The sequence below is a fragment of the Lactuca virosa genome, chromosome 1 (assembly GCF_052849685.1).
Source record: "Lactuca virosa cultivar CGN04683 chromosome 1, Lactuca_virosa_CGN04683_v6, whole genome shotgun sequence".
Classification (NCBI taxonomy): Eukaryota; Viridiplantae; Streptophyta; class Magnoliopsida; order Asterales; family Asteraceae; genus Lactuca; species Lactuca virosa.
The window spans coordinates 210,600,105-210,622,946 of NC_136426.1; the positions used below are offsets into that span (position 1 = coordinate 210,600,105).

At 37.5% G+C, this 22,842-nt stretch overlaps 1 protein-coding gene across 1 annotated transcript; it reads right to left on the minus strand.

The window, feature by feature from the left end:
• Nucleotides 1–11,017: 11,017 nt before the first annotated feature.
• Nucleotides 11,018–11,416, minus strand: LOC145127033 (uncharacterized). The gene has a single exon (XM_079062287.1). It carries the CDS (start codon nucleotides 11,414–11,416, stop codon nucleotides 11,018–11,020), a length of 399 nt encoding a protein of 132 aa, XP_078918413.1.
• Between the last annotated feature and the right edge of the window lie 11,426 nt (nucleotides 11,417–22,842).

Genomic DNA, 22,842 nt, shown 5'->3' on the forward strand with positions numbered 1-22,842 from the left:
TTGCATCATTAAAATTGATCCATGATTCAATTTTAATGATCAAAATTTTTTTTAGATTTTTTTTCAATTTTTTTAAGATGTCCTCACAAGTACTCACTTTAAAATGAGTCCTCACCCGATCCTGTTTCTATATATATATATATATATATATATATATATATATATATATATGTATATATATAATTTGCTTGTATATCATATTGGTAACATTTTATGCTGACATTGTTAGCTACAATATTTCTTTCAAAATAGCAAAAGTTTAAACAGATAGAAATATATGGATTAAATTACAAATTTGATCAAAGTTTTGAGTTTCTTTTGTAACGTCCCAATATACAATTCAATAAAAAAAATTAAAATCAGAGTAATAATAGATAAAAAAAAAGGGTTTCATCCATAATATTATCAGTCATAGAGTATCAAAATTATCATAAAAAATGGAAGCGAAGTACTTCTTTTAAAACAGAGTTAACAATATATAAACATAAAGTGGATGTCATGCCCTTGAAAATGACCATATATCTCAATCACACGTGCTCTTTGTCTTTCGCACCTAAATGACATGCAACTAAAACATGAAATAACAACTATAAGTCTAAGCCTTAGTAAGAAAAATCATAACACTCACACATCATACAGATCACATGTAATACACATAATATCAGATCACATGTAATACACATAATATCACATGATCATCAAGCAATAAACCACATTTAATCTTATGGAGTCCATACAAAGAAGATATTATTTTTGGAAAAACATAAATACAGGCTATAAACAAAAGTAGGAATTAGCCAATACAACCTAAATGAAAGTTGTAGTATTCAACGATAGCTACATAATTAAATAAAGAACGTCAAAAACAAGATTCATATAAGAAAGATAAGAATTTTTACAAATTATTAATTGTGCGCGTGTCACGTTCGCCACGCACAACATGTACTTCTAACACTCATATTCGTCAAGATTTGAGAGATATGGACCACTAGGAAAGTGATACGTGGCGGCTTCTGGATGGAGCCATGATGCTCGTGCACGACGCACACAGATATTTGTGTCGCGTGCACATCAAAATCGACCCTATAAATAGAGGCCTTCACCTCCTCACTTTTCGCACACTAAACACACTTCTCTCTCTCTCATAACCGATCTATGGTCCTTTCCTCCTTCCAGATGGCTCGAAGATCCCAATGCGATAGCCCATGTCTTTTAGATCACGCTACTAAAATGAGTTCACGGCCCCACTTTTACTGTTTTTACGGGGTGGGAGAGGGGGATACATGTTATAAAACTACTTCATCAATTTTTACAAAAAATGTTACTATTTGTAATATATCAGTAGCTTATACAATACATAAGATGTTAGGATAACATTATGCCTGGTAGTTACCCAACCAAACCTTAAGAATGATATAATTCCTAGTCATTATAATGCCTGAAACTACACTGGAAGATTATACCTAGTTGTTATGCTGACCAATTCCCTAGGGTAACATAGTACCTAGTCGTTATGTTAACCAAACTTAAGGATAAACATTGTACTTAGTTGTTACTCTGCCCTAATATCCTATCAATATCAAAATCATGATAACTTATATATATATATATATATACATATATATATATATATATATATATATATATATATATATATATATATATATATATATATATATATATATATATATGTGTGTGTGTGTGTGTGTGTGTGTGTGAGTGAGTGTGTGTGTGTGTGTGTTTAAGTATATATGTATCGGTATAATTATGTAAAAGAATTATATTAAAGGAAAACTAAAGAGAAGAACAATATGATCGATAAACATACTATAAGGTTAAACAAAATAGTTGTTAAATGAGAATCAATATTCATCCTTTAGTTGATTAGTTTTCAGCTAACCCCGACCTATAATCGTTATATCTTAAGTGAGAGGGAAAGATATGTATAGATCTATACTGGATTGACACCCCCACCTACTGTTATTAGCAACAACCCTGACGGTAATATCATAACTAGCATAACTTTATAAACTATTTTATGATGTCTGATACAACATTGTGCGGGGCCAATTGTAACATTTGAACTTGGAGGTATATCTTAATTAAGTAAATTATGATTTGTTTTGGGTTGACACGATCTGGTGGAGGCACCACCACGATGTGACCAAGCGATATTAAACATGTGTCTTGTTTTGGTTCCCATGACGTGGCGGTATTCTGGCCACGATGTGGCGACCGCCTGAAGACTAAAAACCTAATTTTTTGGTTTTGAGCCCTATTTAAAGGAAAGTGAGGGCTAAGGTTTTCTCATCCCCAGCCTCCATCACTCTCTAGACTCAAAAACCCTAACCCTAGCCTCTCTTGGTGATTCTTGGTCCTTTTGGTGCTCTTGGTAGCTTGGAAAAGAAGAAGGAGGCGCTTTAGGGTGTGGGTTCAACAAGCAAGCCTCATCATCTTCCCTTGTGCATTCTCTGGACCAATTTAAGTGTCCAAGATCCAATCTTTTTGTTACTTGCTTCTAGATCCATGCCTTTTGTCCCTTAATCTTCATGGTTTGGAAGTTGGGAAGGTTGGATTCCATAAAGTTGGCAACTTTATGGATCCTTGTGGTTATTTTAGTGTTATAAGATCCAGATCTGAGGATCTTTGTAGTTCTGGTCCCATGCACAAGCTTTAAGTAAATATTTTCCAGGTTTTTTGATACGTGTTGAATGTACTAGTTTTAATCCTACTAACTTAGTCATAGAAACCAACACATGAAAGGCATTGTACTTATCGATTAGCAGCTTAGTTCAGGTAAGTAGGGTATCGAACACAAGGAACGGTAACAATTAAAAAAAATACTAGTATTACCTAAATAAAACAAGTAATGAAGATGGGTTTTTCTCTAGTTTTGCTAGACTAGAAACTTAAGCAATCAATAAACACTTAAACAAGAGACAATTAACAACTACAGGAGAATGAAAAACAACTAGATTCAATAAGATAGAAGAGGCTTCTATTCAGATTAGATTCACTTATTATTATCGTTGATTTCGTGGCGAGTGCAATGGGTAATATATCAATGGTTACCGATTTCTAATGTGATTAGGTTCATGTTCACTATTACTAATCCTTTAGCAAACAAGTTAATTCAAAAAATGGATAATTGATTAAACTAACAAGTTTCCTAGTGTTCAAATCGAATCAAGTAAGACTTGTAATATTAGTTAACTAAATTAGTTGATTCAATTACCTCATATGTGGTTGGTCATCACATATGCTCATGCATTAACTTACTTATTTTCTAATTTAACCCTTAGTTCATGTTCACTACTTCTAGGCATACAATCTTGTTTTCACAAAACTATATGATTCAAGCAATCAAGAAGATGTTCATGCAACTCAATATACTTGGTTATTAACAGAAAATAATTATCATTAACACATAAGGATCTTTTAACAAGCTTAACAAGATAAATAACCAAATCAATAATAATCCAAGCCACTCAATCAAACCACATTCATAAGATCCTCTACATCTAAAAAGAAGTATGGAGTTTAGCCCATAACTTCAACAAAAACAATCATAAACTCGAAATCTAATGTAATAAACATGATTCAAAACAAAGGTTAAGAGAAAAGTGATACTTTTACGCATTTGATCTCTTCAAACCTAAGCTCCTAGTTGAAAATCGAAAACTATAACGTCTCAAAACCTTTCTAGCCTCCAAAAGTCGTCCAAAGCCTCCAGCATAAGTTAGGGTTCTGGGAATAAACGATCTCTATTTATAGATTCAAATTTCAGCTCCAAGTCGTCGAGTTTTTGAGATAAACTCGCCGAGTTTCTTACTTAAAACGCGTGTACGGCAAGGCATCCTTGTACCTGGAATCTTCCAACCAACTCGTCGAGTTGATGGCCAACTCGTCGAGTTCTTCCTTATTTAAGCCTTCTTTCTTCAAACTTCAATTTCCAAGCTTCCAATTTCTAGATCTGCTTCCTTTTCCTTCCGAGCATGTCTTTATTGCTTAAAATGAATTTTAACATAATTAAGCATCTTTTGTTCATTATTTGAGATAAAAACAACATAAAGTATTAAGATAATGCATGATTTTTATGTCTAATTATGCCTATATCAAAATACCCCACACTTGACTTTTGCTTGCCCCCAAGCAAAACTGAATTTTAGCACACCAATATCACATAAGACAATCCCAATCAAACCCAAACATTATGCCAAGACCGCAACGCATCCATTTGTGTTTAAATTTTTTCCCAAGGACCCCCTAATTCTAAATGCTAACGATCCACATAAACACTCACCCACTTCTTTTGAACAACTCTTATTTTCTGTATCCCTCCGAATCCATCCCCATAAAACTTTATTAACCTCAAGGAATATTTGGTTAAACCCCCAAACATACATATGGTAAAATAACCTAGAAAAGAAAAATACAATAAAAGTAAATACTTTGATAACTTGACAATTTTTTTGGCTTGAATCTTCAATAATTTGCAGCTTTCTTAATGTATTTCCTCTTTGTCTTCATAGCTTTGCAGATTCTTTCAAACATTTCATCACTTTTTTTTTCAAACCACACTTTTTTCACTCAAACTTAAAACCTAGAAAAAACATTTGCTTAAGCAAGGGGATTTAACTTCATCCTTTATTGATTGAAGGCATTAGTCTTATGTGTAATGACTACTTAAGCTTTCCTGGGTACATTTCAAGTACATGATGCTAAACATGTTGTGATCCTCAAACTAAGAGAGGTTGTGTTTTTGTCCCATGATTTCACTAGAATAAAGGGGGCCACAAATGCATTATAACGTATGTTGGCTCAACTTAACATTTAGGTCCTCAAGGAATCATCAAACACAATACTAGCATGGAATCCTAATTGCCTTTACCAAAATTTCTAATTTAACCCTAGCAATTTTTATGTAATTTTTTTAAAAAATTTAACCTACGATTCTACTATAACTAATGTAATCAACCCCCTACCCCACACTTAATTCATGCAATGTCCCCATTGCATGTTATGCATGATAAAGAACATAAAAGTAAAGAGGGGATTGGAACAGACTCCCCTGGGATAGAGGTTGCGAGGTTGATTTTCTTCTTTTAAGCTCCATCTTCAGTTGAATTTGGCATGGGAATAGCTCATCCATGCCTTGGGTGTCATACGTCTCGTGTGGTTGACAGCTCTAAATATGTAGGAAAAAGCTTATTTGAAATGCCTGAAAAATGGTCTTCAAAAATATAGGCAATGCCCGATTCGAATGGAATCAAATCGTCAACTCAAAGATAAAAGAATGAGCAACTCGCCGAGTTTTATGTGGAGACTCGCCGAGTTGAATCGCTATACTGACATAAATCTTGATTTTTCGCTTGGACTCGTCGAGTTGTATTAGTGCACTCGACGAGTTTTCGTCACTATGTGGACAATTTCTCCTTTCTTCTTCAGGTATGTTTTGAAGTTAAGGAGGGTATTAAGGTAATACGCCCCCTCATTTTTCTTCAACAATAAGACTCCTTTTCAATCATTTTAAGCATCAGACTCATAGGTTGACTCAAATATTCTAATCTTCACGTCTAGACTCGACCCCTCACTTTGTTTCCTCACGCTTTTATTATGTATTCAACCCTTACCCTAATTTCTATAAAGATCAAAAACACAAACCAAATAATAAAAAGGAAAACGAACATCAACTTAAAATCCTACATTACCCTAATACACTAGAAGTTTTAAACAATAACAAATAAAAAAAAAACACAAAACAAATAAAATTGTCTTAACACTTCAAACATAAATAAACTAAAAAGGATAATCACTCCTCGTCCTCATCATCTCCTCCTCTATATCCGCTACCTCCTGCTCCACTTTGCCTTGCACTCCATCGTTCATCCCAACTTCTAATTCGATGGTAATCTGGGAAAGAATCATTACGGGGGATGTTCATATGGCTCATCATGTACTCAAGAGTCATATTGGTATGGTTCAAACCACGACCAATGTCATCTTCATATGCCCTTAATTCCACACTGAACGGGTCTTCATGCATGTGCCCTTGCCTAGCCCCCACTCTTCTACCCGACTCCTCTGGTGCCACCACTTCATCATCATCCAGGATAGAAAAGGCTCCTCCTCCAACATTTTCAACAATCCTAGCTCTCTTATAAAGAAGAGAACTAAATTTAGGAGTTTGCACCATGGTCAAGTAGTTCCCGACCCCTATCTCAAAGATACCATAAGACCTTGCTAATCTGGATACCAACATACCCCCACAAATTCTGGAGCTTTTCCTATCCTTCACTCCACCCTCAGCTATATATTTTGACAAACAATAAGGGATGTTACAAAAAGTGTTCGGCATAATAATGCATCATAGGAAAAAAACATCACAATTCGACACTTTTTCATCATCTTTTCGCATGTTGATAGAGCTTGATATAAACCAATGGATAAGTCGGTGGATTGGTGACCTTATACTCCCCTCTTGTGATGGTATATAAACCCAATTTGCGATTGTCGACCACCAATTGGGTACATTCACCCAATTTGGAAAATCTTTATGAAAGTTATCTAAAAACTCTCTGAAAGCTTCAGTCATCACATCTGCTTGATCATATGACCCCATTCTCCATGCCAATTCTGCTATGCTGCACTCTCGATATTCACCCCAAGACAAAAGATCAATGCATTTGTGCTATAGTAGTCATCTCCACCCCGGAATGTAACAGTAGCATAGAATTCCAAACATAACTCCCAGTAGACTGGTTCTTGTAATTGGAATAACCTTCTCCATGTGTCACATGTTATCCTAACCCCGTTGTTTATGAATACTTTCATCAAATATGGGTTCATGGCTTCCACCAAACCCACTTGTTCTAACCATGACCAGTTCAATTCGTTTGGCAAATATAACTCCTTCTTCTTTAGTATTCCCAACTTCTTTTTCCACCCAACCAATGTACTTTTAGACCCAATTTGTGGAACATTAAACCAACGGAAATCCCCTTGGTCCCTTGGAACATGTTGGCCCCTGCTTCACCTCATGTTTCTGCAAAAACAAACAGCAAAGAAAACCAAACAAACCAAAAAATATGTAAAAAATTGAAAATCTGGGAAAACTACATAAACAACTCGTCGAGTTGTATGAGCAACTCGGCGAGTCCGATGAAGGCTTCGAAAATTCTTTACTGATTTCATTAGATTCGACCACTTAAACTTAAAATCATTCCAGGGGTTTGTCTACGGTAGTAAAACACGCATTAATTCACAAGAAAAACTAGTCAAAACATCCTAATTTGGTCAGAATTAAAACCCTAGTGTTCATACCAAAGTTAAAAATCAGGGCTTTCCACTGAAATTATACATCAAACACATCAAAATCGAATCTTTGACAGAATTTTGTGCGAAAGATCTTACCTTTTTATAGTGTTGGAGTAAAATCACGAAAAGTTGAAAGATTGTGCTTGAGAGGATAAGGATCGTCGAATGGAGGATGTGGCGGTTAAAACTATGAAACTTTTCTTTTTAGGGTAAAAACCCTAATTGACCGAGTTTAAAAATCATTTTTTTTCTGTAAAAAAAATCTACTCATCGAGTAGGGACGGGTCCTGAGTAAAAACCGTGAAATTTCAAATGTACTCGTCGAGTATATATATGAAACTCGGCGAGTTTTAGGCTGCTGAACAAAAAATTTTAAAACTTCTCTCCAAAAATTTACCACACCCCACACTCAAACCTTGCTTTTCCTTGAGCAACTTTTTAAGAAAATTAGAAGACTAAGAGTGAAAATCCTAACAAAAATACTAGAAATAAAAGAAATAAAAGACTAAAATAGAAAAATAAAAGAAAGGAAAAAGAAAGCAAACTCAATTGACGGGTTGCTTCCCGCAAGCGCTTTTTTTAGGAGTCTTTAGCTGGACTCCTTCTCGCTCTACGTTGTAGCGGCTTTCTCCAAATCCAACCTTTCTTCAATTTTCTCTTCAATTGGCATTCCTTCTTTATATCTCTTAACCCTATGCCCGTTGACCTTGAAACTTGACCCATCCTTGTTCCATAACTCAATCACCCCATATGGATACACATGCTTGATCTTAAAAGGCCCGGACCAACGAGTGCGCAATTTTCCCGGAATAAGCTTTAGTCTTGAATTATATAATAAAACTTTCTGGCCAACTCCAAATTCCTTATTCCCATTCAACCTTGCATCATGCCACCTTTTTGTCTTGTCCTTATAGATTAACGAGTTAGTGTAAGACTCGTTTCTCAATTCTTCTAAGGCATTCATTTGTAAGATTCGATTGGGACACAACTTACTTGGTTCAAAATTACATGTTTTTAAAGCCCAATAAGCCTTATGCTCAAGTTCCACCGGTAGATGACAATTTTTACCATAAACTAACCTATAGGGTGTGGTTCAAATGGGTGTTTTGAATACAGTCCAAAATGCCCAAAGCGCATCATCTAATTTATCCGCCCAATTTTCCCTATTGCTACCCACCGATCTTTCTAATATTCTCTTAAGTTCCCTATTTGTGATCTCGGTTTGCCCATTTGTTTGTGGATGATATGGTGTTGAAAATCTATGGCGTACACCATATCCTTGTAACACTTTTGCTAGTTGATCATTAGCAAAATGGGTTCCCCTATCGCTTATCAATGCCTTTGGTACTCCAAACCTAGAAAATAACCTTTTTAGAAACTTCACAACTACCCTTGCATCATTGGTTGGTAATGCATGCGCTTCTGTCTACTTTGACACATAATTCACCGCCACAAGTATGTATTTGTGTCCTCTAGATGATGGGAATGGTCCCATGAAATCTACACCCCACACATCAAACACTTCACATACTTGAATGTTCCTTTGAGGCATCTCATTCCTTGCATAAATATTCCCTGACCTTTGGCAAGCATTGCACTCTCTCACATAGGTGGCAGCATCCTTGAAAATTGTTGGCCAATAAAACCCTGCATCAAACACCTTCTTGGTCATGTATTGAACCCCATGATGTCCTCCTTCCGACCTATTGTGGAAATGCTCTAGACTGTCACGAATCTCCTTGCTAAATACACATCTTCTAATAATCCCATCTGCACAACTCCTAAAAAGATAGGGTTCATCCCATAAATAATATTTGATTTCTGAAAAGAGCTTCTTTTTCTGCTGGTGAGTGAGCCCTTTTGGAAGAAAGTTTCCTACCAGGAAGTTTGCAATGTTAACATACCATGGTTCTTCCCCCACAATCATCATCAAATATTCCTCGGGAAAGTTATCCCCAATACCCGTGTTGTCTATCTCGTCCATATCTGGAGTTTCCAATCTAGATAGATGGTCAGCTGCCACGTTCTCCATCCCTTTCTTGTCCTTGATCTCGATGTCAAGTTCTTGTAGTAGAAGCACCCATCGGATCAACCTAGGCTTCGCATCCTGCTTGGAAAACAAATACTTAATAGCAGAATGGTCAGTAAAATAGTAGTTTTAGACAAAATAAGGCAAGAACAAAATTTGTCAAAGGCATAGACCACGACCAATAATTCCTTTTCAGTTATGGTGTAATTCTCTTGGGCCGGATTTAAGGTCTTGCTCACATAGTAAATGGGTTGAAAGTGCTTGTCAACCCTTTGACCAAGCATAGCTCTTAAGGCAAAGTCACTTGCATCGCACATTATTTCAAAAGGTAAGTTCCAATTCGGGGCGATAATGATCGGGGCATTAGTCAATTTTTCTTTCAAAATCTCAAAAGCGTCTAAACATTCTTTAGAAAAATTAAAAGGTGCATCTTTCAAAAGTAGTTGAGTCAAAGGTCTAGTTATTTTAGAAAAATCTTTTATAAAACGACGGTAAAAACCTGCATGACCTAAAAACTTCTAACACCTTCACATTAGTTGGTGGGGGTAATTTAGCAATGGTGTCAATTTTTTCCCGATCCACCTCAATCCCCGATTCGGATACTTTATGGCCTAAAACAATGCCTTCTTTCACCATGAAATGACACTTTTCCCAATTTAATACTAAATTGGTCTTTTCGCACCTAGAAAGCATCAAATCAAGGTTAGTAAGACAATCATTAAAAGAAGAGCCAAATACGGAAAAATCATCCACAAATACTTCCACAAAATTTTCCACCATATCGTGAAATATCGCCGTCATGCATCATTGAAAGGTCGCCGACGCATTGCATAACCCAAAAGAGATGCGTCTATATGCAAATGTTCCACTTGGACAAGTGAAATTCGTCTTCTCTTGATCATTTGGGTCAATAGGAATCTGGAAATATCCTGAAAATCCATTTAAGAAACAATAATAGCAATGGCCAGATAATCGATCAAGCATTTGATCAATAAAAGGAAGAGGGAAGTGGTCTTTGCAAGTGGAATCGTTTAGCTTTCGATAATCGATGCACACACGCCAACAGGATACCGTTCGTGTAGGTATGAGCTCGTTCTTCTCATTCGTCACGACTGTCATCCCTCCTTTCTTTGGCACAACTTGAACTAGTCTAACCCATGGACTATCGGAAATCGAATATATGATCCCAGCATCTAAGAGCTTGACAACCTCTTTCTTAACCACCTCTTGCATGTTCGGGTTTAACCGCCTTTGATGTTGCACTACAGGCTTCGCGCCTTCTTCAAGGTTGATCTTATGAGAGCAATAAGAAGGACTAATTCCTTTTATGTCGGTAATTTTCCATGCGATAGCATTCTTCCTTTTCTTCAAAACTTCAACCAACTCTTCTTTTTCGGTTGGTGTAAGGTCAGAAGCTATAATCACAGGTTTTTGATCACTCTCTTCTAAAAATGCATATTCTAAGTGTTTCGGCAAAGTTTTCAGCTCTAATTTTGTGTTTTGAACACTAAACATGTCGAGTCCAGTAACGGAACTTGTCGAGTTCTAGCTAGATTTCTCGTCAGATCGCGACTTTTCGTCCCAACTCGCCGAGTTTATCACCGAAACTCGTCAATTTGAGTTTTCAACATTTCTGGTTAGTTCGTCGTATTTGCTTTCTTCGAGTAACCTTTATATCTCCTTTAGGTCTCTTTCAGCATCAAAGTCATCTTCTGAATCAAAGGGTGATTCACTCGACTTGTCTTCTTTCCATCCCTCCAATAGTTCTTCCAAAATGTCCACCGAGAAAGCCGTGTCATCACTATACTTAGAATGCTTCATGGCTCGATCAACTCCAAAAGTAACTGAATCTTCTCCCACCCGAAGGGTAAGTTTGGATTCTATTATGTCTACTATGGCACAAGCGGTGTTTAGGAAAGGTCTTCCAAGGATTATTGGCACTTGATGGTCTTCTTCCATATCTAGCACAATGAAATCCGTCGGAAAAATGAATTTATCGACTTTTACCAATAGATCCTCGCATATGCCCCTCGGGAATGTCACTGTCTTGTTTGCTAGATGGATCGCCATTCGGATTGGTCTTGGCTTCGGATGGTTCAACTTCTTAAATAATTAGTATGGCATGATATTTACACTTGCAATCGAATCGGCCAATGCATAACTAGTAGCTAAATTTCTGAATTGGCATGGCAACGTCAAACTACCCGGGTCACCCATCTTCTTTGGCAATTTGTTCAACATTACAGATGAACAATTCTCATTAAGGACCATCTTATATGCCTCCTCCATCTTCTTCCTATTCATGAGAAGGCCCTTCAAGAACTTGGCATACTTGGGCATTTGTGCAACCACCTTGATGAAAGTAATGTTAATTTGAAGGGCTTTGATGTGCTGCAGGAACTTTTGATAGTCTTCATTCTACTTATCTTGTCTACGTCGGCTTGGGAATGGGAATGGAGGTTGATACGACTTAATTGGAGGTTTATTTTTCTCTTCAGGCGCAGAACTCGTCGAGTTGGGTTGACTATTTGTGATTCGGGATTTTCTTTCTCTTCTTCCTGCACCTCTTTAGGATCTTCATTCGGGATTGGGGTCAAAGGAGTGACTATTTTTCCGCTCCTAGTCATCACAATATTGATGTGTTCGCCTCTCGGATTTTTCTCGGTATCGCTTGGAAGCCCGACCGGTGTCCTTTCGTTGAATTACTTGGCAAGTTGTCCTAGTTGCTTGTCAATATTTAAGATCGAAGCTTGCTGATTCCGAAGTAGAGCTTGTTGATCTTTCATCATAGTTTGGTGCTCCTTCATCATGTTTTGTTGCTCTCTTATTGCAACATCGAATTCGTCATGTCTTTTCTCGGATGCACTCGCGAAGCGTGCAAGCATGGCTTCAAAATCCGTCTTCTTCTCTTGCATCAGTTCTTCCTTTTGATAGAAACCCCTCGCCTTTTGCCTATACTTTTCCTCCTTTGCCTTCTTTTACTCATCATATGGTAGCCATTCCTTTTTAGGTTTCCTCCAATCATCATCATACCTATCACCACTCGAATAACAAACTTGTGCTTTCCGGTTCCCGTTCTCGTCAAGGTTACAATCTTTAGTAAGGTGGGGCCCGCTACAATTTGATGGGTTTTGAGCATTCTAACAATCCTATGGTGTACATGGAACCCTATAAACCTTGGATCTATGTTTTCTCTAATATACATGCAAATTTGATTTTTCCAAGGTTATAATCCTAACTAGCATGGCATGGGGTACTTGTAATATAAAAACTAGTAGAATGACATACCTTTATTGTAGTTTGGATTCCTTAAGACCTTGTGAGCCTAGCACTCCAAATGTGATGCCTCAAATGTTTCACACAACACCACAACTCTTGGAATAACTTGAGAGAAGAACACTTTTACTCAAAATCAGCTAGCCCTCCTTTTTCTTGTCTTAGTGGCCGATTTTTCTTACCATGAGGTTCCTTATATAGTGTATCACATGTAGGGTTACACCATGCAAACCCTAATGTGCATGACTTTTCATTTCCTCCATGATCCATGGGTTTTAACCTCCATGGAGCATCCATGGAGCACCCTATGGGTTTTAGCCCAATCCAATGAACCATGGATCATAAGCCCACTATATAAAAATGAATGATTTAAAAATCAATCCCCATATATTTAATTAGTCTCTTTTGATCACAAAACTAATTCCAAATTAATTCTTGATCAATACTAATTAAATAATATGATTTCATATTAATATATTAGAACTTATAATATATTAACAAACCATAAGTGTCCTTTTCTCATTTTGTCTATCCAATTGTTGAGATGCCATGCAACCCAAATGGACCATGCCAAGCCGGGTCAAGTACATACCAAATATAGTTATGGACTTAGACACCTTATCCAACAGTCTCCCACTTGGATAAGTCTAATAACTATAGTTACAGGTATGACTTTAGGATCCGACCAGTAATCGTAGCTCTTTCAAAGTCTCGCTGAACTAAGATGATGATGCGCCATTTACGATAAGTGATCATATAATCCTCTGTTCTAGATATCAGCCGGACAAATACATGGAATAATGTCGTACTTATTGTCTAGTAGTTTGTTTCCCGATTTCCGATTTGTTTGACATAGAACTAAACTGAACACATCAACTTGGTTCTGACCGGGCCCGACACATAGGTCAAAACAAAATCATCGAGGGGCCCAGATATACCTTTTAATCCTCCAAGGATTAAAAGGAACATATAAACTTCGACTCATATGCTTTTACTAACTACTTGTTGAATCATATACAAAAGCACATTTTATAACATCAAGTTACTGATGCGTTTTCGTGCAATCAATGCACAAACAACTCATAATCAACAACTCATATCTCTAGGTTTGAAGACTTATATGATATTACCATCTCACGATCACTCGAGATAAATTCCATGAAGTGATACAAGTGAGCGTGGGTTTAATCCAATACTCAGAACTTATGAGCACTCATGAGTGTTGTAGCAACTTTTTCTATGTCTAACACCTTAGATATCTACAAGCCCAATTCATGACAGTCTTGATTCATACCTACTTCCAACATATGATTGACTATGGAGAATTTGAATAAAATAATTATTCTGGAAGTCAAAACATGCAAAATTGAAACAATAGTAAACAATTGACACAAGACAGCAACACTTTACTTATAAATAAACAACAACTTTTATTTAATCATCAAATGTCAATTACATTTTACAAGTTTCAGAAATATCTATCTAATCTGTAAAACTAATATCATCCTTCAGCCCGATGCGCCTCGCATGCTGCAAATGCTTAACCCTACACAGTCCCTTCGTGAGGGGATCTGCTGGGTTCTCATCTGATGATACCCTCTTTGCCACGAGGAGTCCTTCTTCTATCCGATGTCTAATGAAGTGGTATGTTTTGTCGATGTGCCTAGATCTGCCGTGATCCCTTGGTTCCATAGCTAAGTCAACTGCACTCTCATTATCACAAAAAATCTCCATAGGCTGCTTAATAGCTGGTACAACTCCAAGGTCTCCAATGAAGTTCTTCAGCCATATTGCATCCTTTGCCGCCTCGCTTGCTGCTATGTACTCTGATTCGCAAGTTGAATTAGCTACTGTTTCCTTCTTGGAACTTTTCCAAGTAATTGCTCTTCCATTTAGGGTATAGACCCAGCCCGACTGAGAGTGGAAATTATCCCTATCAGTCTGAAAGCTAGCATCACTATACCCCACTACTCTCAAGTTATCACTCCCACCAAGGGTAAGGACCCAACCCCTAGTCCTTCGTAGGTACTTGAGAATATTCTTCACCACATTACAGTGAGCCTTGCCCGAATTCCCTTGATATCTACTGACCATGCTCAAAGCAAAGGCCACATCAGGGCGAGTACAAGTCATAGCATACATGATCGAGCCTACAACGGAAGCATACGGTACTCGACTCATCTCAGTTATCTCAGCCTCTGTACTCGGGCTTTGAGTCTTACTCAGTTTGGCGGATTGGTAAGTCACCTTTCTTGGAATCCTGCATGCTGAACCTTTTCAGCATCTTATCCAAGTAGGTACTTTGACTAAGTCCAATTAGTCTCTTACTCCTATCTCTCAATATCCTTATCCCTAGGATATAGGCAGCTTCTCCAAGGTCCTTCATAGCGAAACACTTCCCAAGCCACGATTTAACCTCCTGCAAGGTTGGGATGTCATTTCCTATGAGTAGTATCTCATCCACATACAATACCAAAAAGCTAACTATACTCCCACTAGCCTTAACATATACACATGACTCATCTTCGCTCCTTGAAAAGCCAAACTCTTTGACTTTCTCATCAAAACAAAGATTCCATCTGCGAGATGCTTGTTTCAATCCATAGATGGATTTCTCAAGCTTACACACTCTATGAGGGTGCTTTGCATCAACCAAACCCTCTGGCTGACTCATGTAAAAATCCTCAGCCAACTTTCCATTAAGGAAAGCGGTTTTGACATCCATTTACCATATTTCATAATCATGAAATGCAGCCATGGCTAGAAAACCCCTAATAGACTTAATCTTCGCTACTGGTGAGAAGGTCTCATCATAGTCAACTCCTGGAGTTTGAGTAAATCCCTTCGCGACCAGTCGCGCTTTATAAGTGTGTACATTCCCATCCATGTCGGTCTTCTTCTTGAAGATCCATTTGCACCCGACTGTCTTACGACCCGGTACATTGTCAACTAAGTTCCAAACTTGATTGTCATACATGGACTGAATCTCGCTATCCATGGACTCTTTCCATTTGGCAGACTCAGGGCCTGCCATGGCTTCCTTAAAGTTGTTAGGCTCATCCAAATTTACCACTATACTATCACTGATAAATGCCTCACCTTCCGCAGTAATATGAAAACCATAGTAATGCTCAGGTGGATTCCTAACTCTTGTGGAACGCCTCAGAGGTACGGATTGATCAACAGGAGTTTCCTCCTCAGGTTGATTGCTAGGGTTTGAGGTTCCTTCACCGCTTGACTCTTGAAGTTCTTCAAGGTCAATTTGCCTCCCACTGTTTCCTTGGCTGATAAACTCTCTCTCTCTCTCTCTCTCTCTCTCTCTCTCTCTCTCTCAAGACCCCTCTCCTTGCCACAAAGACCACATTCTCACTAAGTCTGTAGAAGAGGTAACCAAAAGAATTCGGTGGGTAGCCGATGAAAATACACCGCTCACTATGAGGTTCGAGCTTGTCCTGAGTCTCACGTCTCACGAAAGCCTTGCAACCCCAAATCTTGATGTGGTCTAAATTGGGAACTTTCCCAGTCCACATCTCGTGAGGTGTTTTGGCAACCTTCTTGGTAGGGACTAGATTAAGGATATGGGCGGCAATCTCTAAGGCATACCCCCAGAATGAGATTGGTAATGAAGCTCGAATCATCATGGAACGAACCATGTCTAACAAGGTTCGATTGCGCCTCTCAGCCACACCATTAAGCTGTGATGTTCTGGGAGGTGTCAATTGTGAAACAATTCCACATTCCTTAAGATAGTCAAGGAACTCTATACTAAGATACTCTCCTCCTCGATCGGATCAGAGCATCTTAATTTTCCTGCCCAACTGATTCTCCACTTCCTCTTTAAACTCTTTGCACTTTTCAAAGGTTTCTGACTTATGCTTGATTAAGTAGACATAACCATATCTACTGTAATCATCGGTAAAAGTCACATAGAAGCGGTTAGCATCCCTTGAGGCGGTTCTGAAGGGTCCACACACATCTGTGTGTATGAGGTCCAACAAACCTTCACCCCTAGCACAAGTACCAGTGAAGGGTGACTTTGTCATTTTTCCAATCAAACAAGACTCGCAACTATCATCTGACGTTAATTCAAATGACTCCAAGACTCCAGCCTTCTGGAGTTGGCCTATGCGCTTCTTGTTAACATGTCCAAGACGACAATGCCACAAGGATGCCTTATCCAAACTAGTGGAAGAATCGATATGCAACACATTATTTCCTAAGTTGTCTACAACCGACACAGTTTCATATACACCATCACAAGGTAATGCTTTAAATTAAAGAACATTATTCTAGAAAGCATTAATACCACCACATTCATTATCAAATGAAAAAGTAAATCCTTGTTTGTACAAACCGTGAAAAGAAATAATATTTCTCGCCATTTTGGACGAGTAACAACACTTATTCAAATCTAACACTATCCTACTACTTAGCAACAAAGAATAAACTCCAATCTTGGTGACAGGTGAAGCTTTCCTATTCCCCATGATCAAGTTTATCTTTCCGTCCTCCACATCCTCACTTCTTCTTAGGCCCTGCAAATCAGAACATATACCACAACCTGTATCAAGGACCCAAGAATTAGTATGCGGTGAGTTATTAGACAATATAGTGTAAATACCTGCATGGGTAGGTTTGACCTTACCATCCTTAACATCTTGCAGGTACTTGGGGCAGTTTCGTTTCCAGTGCCCTTTTTCCTGACAATAGAAGCATTGAGCTTCTTTTGGGTTGGAAGAAGGAGTGACAGAACCACCTTTGGTTCCACTTGAAGAGGAGCCATCAAGAGACTTTCTCTTGGTACCCTTCGAAGGGGCCGTCCTCTTTTTCCCTCTACTTTGCCCGATTGCCATAACAGGGGCGGTGTTAGGAGTAGGAGTAGTTACAACCGATTTACCTTTGAGATCAGTTTCGGCGGTCTTCAAAAGTCCTTGAAGTTTGTTGAGTGTGACCTCCTCCTTGTTCATGTGATAGGTCATTTGGAATTGATCATAACAAGTAGGTAAGGAGTGCAGTATGATATCAATAGCCAACTCCTCCGGGAAGTTCACATTCAACTTCATCAAACGGTCCACAAACCTTTGCATTTTCCGCATGTGGCCCGTGATGGGTTCACCATCCTTCATTCGAGTTGTTATCATGGAAGAGATTATTTCATACCTCACTTCACGAGCACTTTGATGGTAGCGGTCCATCAGGTCCAAGTGCATCTAAAAAGGGTAAAATTCCTCATAGGACTTCTGGAGTTCAGTTGTCATTGTGGCCAACATGATACATGCCACTTTGGTAGCGTCTCTCTCATGTGCCCTAAAGTCAGCGATCTCCTCTGGAGTAGCAGTAGACTCATCAATTTCTTTCAGCTCCTTGTCGAGGACACATTCCTTGTCCTTGTAACGTGTGACCATCCTGATGTTCATGATCCAATCATTAAAGTTTGAACCATCAAAGATGACTCTCCCACCAAGGTTCATGAGAGAGAAGGAGCCGGTAGGGTTTGAGCCAGAAGCAGCATAGTTGGAAGACATCTGAAAAGAAGAAAGACAAGTTTAGATTATATATAGAATCCTTAATAAGACACCCAAATGTAATATTAAGGCTAGGACCCAACACAATACTTTATAACTTGGAAGAGGGATGCCGTAATGCAAGCTATAAAATATTTGAAGGTAGGCGAATGACTATTCACCAATTTCCACCGTGAAAAACGAAATAAATTATTAGGTTTTAATTGGATTGAAACTCCTAGATCTTTTGAGATTCATTGAAATTTTCAATGGCATGTTTAAATCTCGATTGTGCCCTCTCAAGTTTGTGACTGGGATGCCGAGGATCACAAACAAGGTGTGACTAACCATTCAAATTAACTTGGTACCCTTGATCTTTATCACCTAATCAATGTGTCGGTTACCCACACGCGCTCCACCGATCTATGATAAACATCAAGTCACCCTTTGCCACCCGTACTAGTCCATTTTAGTGTGCCAGTTACCCACACACGCTCCACCAACGACTTGGTAAGGTATAAAGTGTAATTTCATGGGATAGCACCAAATTCACATTTTCCTAAAGTAACTAAGATTGAGAATTTATAAACGATTTAGTTACTTTATATTTATCATTATACTTTTAACGAGAATTATAGTCATTGTCCTACCCGTTCGGCTAACGACCCTCCACCAGTCAAGGAAGCGGTGAGTGAGAGTGGACACCCATTAAGCTGTCATTTTATAGGCAACAACCTTATACCCCCCCTTATAGACCGGCTTCGTGAATGAGGCCTACTAACGGTAAAAATGACTTGTTCTTATACATATATATATATATATATATATATATATATATATATATATTATTAACTTATAATACTATAAAGTATAAGGGTTGAATTTTAACTTTTAAAACTCTAGGGTTTGGAATTAAAGTTTTCTAAAATGACTTTACAAATTCCAAAACTTGAGGGCAAGTTTTGAAACTATTCAAAACCTTTCATAATCGATAACTTATGAGTTTTTAATAATTTTAAAGAAAAGACTTTTGGAATTCCATAACTTGAGGACAAGTTATGGAGTCCATTAATTGGCATTAATATCAAGAATTACACTAACAGACAATTTGCAAATAAATCCTATGATCTACTAAAACTCATAAGCATGAACATTCATATCAACAATTTCAAGAATCATATAAACATATATAAAACTTGAAAATTTGATAATAACCATTAAAAATGGATTAGCATAATCATTACCACATCAAAAACAGGTTTTATAAGTCCAAAACAGTTTAGGGTAATGATTCTAGTCGATTTCCAGCAGCAAAACTTGAAAATCTGCACACAGGGCCTCCTACTCGTCGAGTGCAAGAACCTACTCGACAAGTAGGATGAATTAACACATGGACTCGGCGAGTTCACTGAACAGTGAACATTTTTTTTGACTTTTTCAAGCATTTTGCATCAAGTATAATGAAAACAAGCCTAGGCTCTGATACCACTGATGAGTTTTGAGCATTCTAACCCTCCTATAGTGTACATGCAACCCTAGAAACCTTGGATCTATGTTTTCTCTAATATACATGCAAATTTGATTTTTCCAAGGTTCTCATCCTAAATAGCTTGGCATGGGGTACTTGTAATATAAAAACTAGTAGAATGACATACCTTTCTTGTAGTTTGGATTCCTTAAGACCTTGTGAGCCTAGCACCCCAAATGTGATGCCTCAAATGTTTCACACAACACCACAACTCTTGGAATAACTTGAGAGAAGAGCACTTTCACTCAAAATCGGCTAGCCCTCCGTGTTCTTGTCTTAGTGGCCGATTTTGCTTGCAATGAGGTTCCTTATATAGTGTGTCACATGTAGGGTTACACCATGCAAACCTTAATGTGAATGACTTTTCATTTCCTCCATGATCCATGGGTTTTAACCTCCATGGAGCATCCATGGAACACCCTATGGGTTTTAGCCCAATCCAATGAACCATGGATCATAAGCCCACTATATAAGAATGAATGATTTACAAATCAATCCCCATATATTTAATTAGTCTGTTTCATCACAAAATTAATTCCAAATTAATTCTTGATCAATACTAATTAAATAATATGATTTCATATTAATATATTAGAACTTATAATATATTAACAAACCATAAGTGTCATTTTCTCATTTTGTCTATCCAATTGTTGAGATGCCATGCAACCCAAATGGACCATGCCAAGCCGGGTCAAGTACATACCAAATATAGTTATGGACTTAGACACCTTATCCAACACAATTGTCACATCCCACTCAAATGGCGTGGATGGATTGGTCCACTTTGTCATCCTACGATCCATGCTCTCTAACTTAGCCATCATTGCATCCATGTCATCAGAAACTGAATTCACTATTCCTCTAATTGTGATGTTCCTTGGGTTATGATATTCTCTTGAGTGTTTGGAGAACTCTTCAATCAACTCTTTAATCACTGTTGGTGCTTTTTTCGTGAGTGGTCCTTGGGAGTCAAGTAGCTGCCTAGTTGTCACATTCACTCCATCATAAAAGATTGAAACTTCTTGTTGAACGTTCAGGTCATTTTGAGGGCAGTTTCTTATCAAACCCTTGTATCTCTCCCACGCCTTGTAGAGTGATTTCTTCAGTTTTTCTATCTTAGATGGTGGACAGAACTGATCAATAAATTCTTCGCGCATCTTTTGCCATGTCGTAATCGATCCTGGGAGGTAGTGATTTTAGCCAATCTTTTGCGGCTCCCTTGAATGTAACCAGTAACATTCGAAGTAGAACAGTATCGCGAGGCACATTTGGGACGTGAAAATAGTTGGTTATGTCGATGACTTCTTCGATATGCTTATAAGCATCTTCATGATCCATCCCGTAGAATGGGATGTCCTTCAGTTGGGCGAGTATGTGACCTTTTAGATTGATATTTGTTGCCTCAGGAATTGCGGGTTGCACATGTCCCGGCCCGGTACCGTCTCGTATGCGCTTCTTGTAGGTCCCCATGGGTATGTCGGCGATGTCGATCATCTCATATTCTTGCTCGAAATCACTCTCCTCTTCAAATTCGGGTGTGTTTGGCTCGAAATCTTCTACCTTATTTTCAAAACCGCTTGATTCACCTATTGCTTTGTCTTTCTTTTTGCGAATAATCGACTCTGGGTATTCTAAAGGTGGTATTATGGTGGAACTAGAGCTCCTGGTCATAAACTTCCTGAAACAAAACAGAAAAACACGCGTAAAAAGAACAAAAACGAAACTGAAAATGCGATCAACCTGTCGAGTTCAGTAATGCACTCGACGAGTTCAATGCAAAAAAAATCAGAAAATAAAAACTGAAAAACTTATAACTTTATGCAAGATAAATCTCACACAAAGGATCGATAACATTAGCAAATAAAATAACTATTATAACCGCTCCTCGGCAACGGCACCAAAAACTTGATACGTGTTTAATGTACTAGTTTTAATCCTACTAACTTAGTCACAGAAACAAACACACGAAAGGCAGTGTACTTATCGATTAGCAGCTTAGTTTAGGTAAGTAGGGTATCGAACACAGGGAATGGTAACAATTAAAATAAATACTAGTATTACCTAAATAAAATGAGTAATGAAGATGGGTTTTTCTCTAGTTTTGCAAGACTAGAAACTTAAGCAATCAATAAACACTTAAATAAGATACAATTAACAACTAAAGGAGAATGAAAAACAACTAGATTCAATAAGATAGAAAAGACTTCTGTTCAAATTAGATTTACTTATTCTTATGGTTCATTTCGTGGCGAGTGCAATGGATAATATATCAATGGTTACCGATTTCTAATGTGATTAGGTTCATGTTCACTATTACTAATCCTTTAGCAAACAAGTTAATTCAAACAATGGCCAATTGATTAAACTAACAAGTTTCCTAGTGTTCAAATCGAATCAAGTAAGTCTTGTAGTATTAGTTAACTAAATTGGTTGATTCAATTAACTCATATGCGGTTGGTCATCACATATGCTCACACATTAACTTACTTATTTTTTAGTTAACCCTAGGTTCATGTTCACTACTTCTAGGCATACAATCTTGTTTTCACAAAACTATATGATTCAAGCAATCAAGAAGATGTTCATGCAACTCAATATACTTGGTTATTAACATAAAATAATTATCATTAACACATAAGGATCTTTTAACAAGCTTAACAAGATAAATAACCAAATCAATAATAATCCAAGCCACTCAATCAAACCACATTCATAAGATCCTCTACATCTAAAAAGAATGATGTGTATATTTAATGCACTAGTTTTTTTATTTATAATTCCTAATTTATCGCATCTAAACCACACCTTACAGGCAGTGAACCCGATCGAGTATAGTATAGCTTTGATAAGCAAGGGTGTCGAACACATGGGGAACGGTAGTGAATTAATATTAGAATGTTTGATTATAGGTTACACAAAACACACAAAAGCAGTAAAGAAAGGGTTTATTAAATCTCAAAGAAACAATTAAATAACAAATCTCGATAAACTAACAGGAGAACAAATCTCTTCAGGTACTTTGGTTTAGATAAATTACACCTTAAAAGCATAGACAATTACATACACAAGTTCATTTATTCATGTTCACCGATTCCTAAAATGATTAGATTCGCGTTCACTATTACTAATCCTTTAGCAAACAAGTCAATTCAAACAGTGATCAGTTGATTAAACTAACATATTTC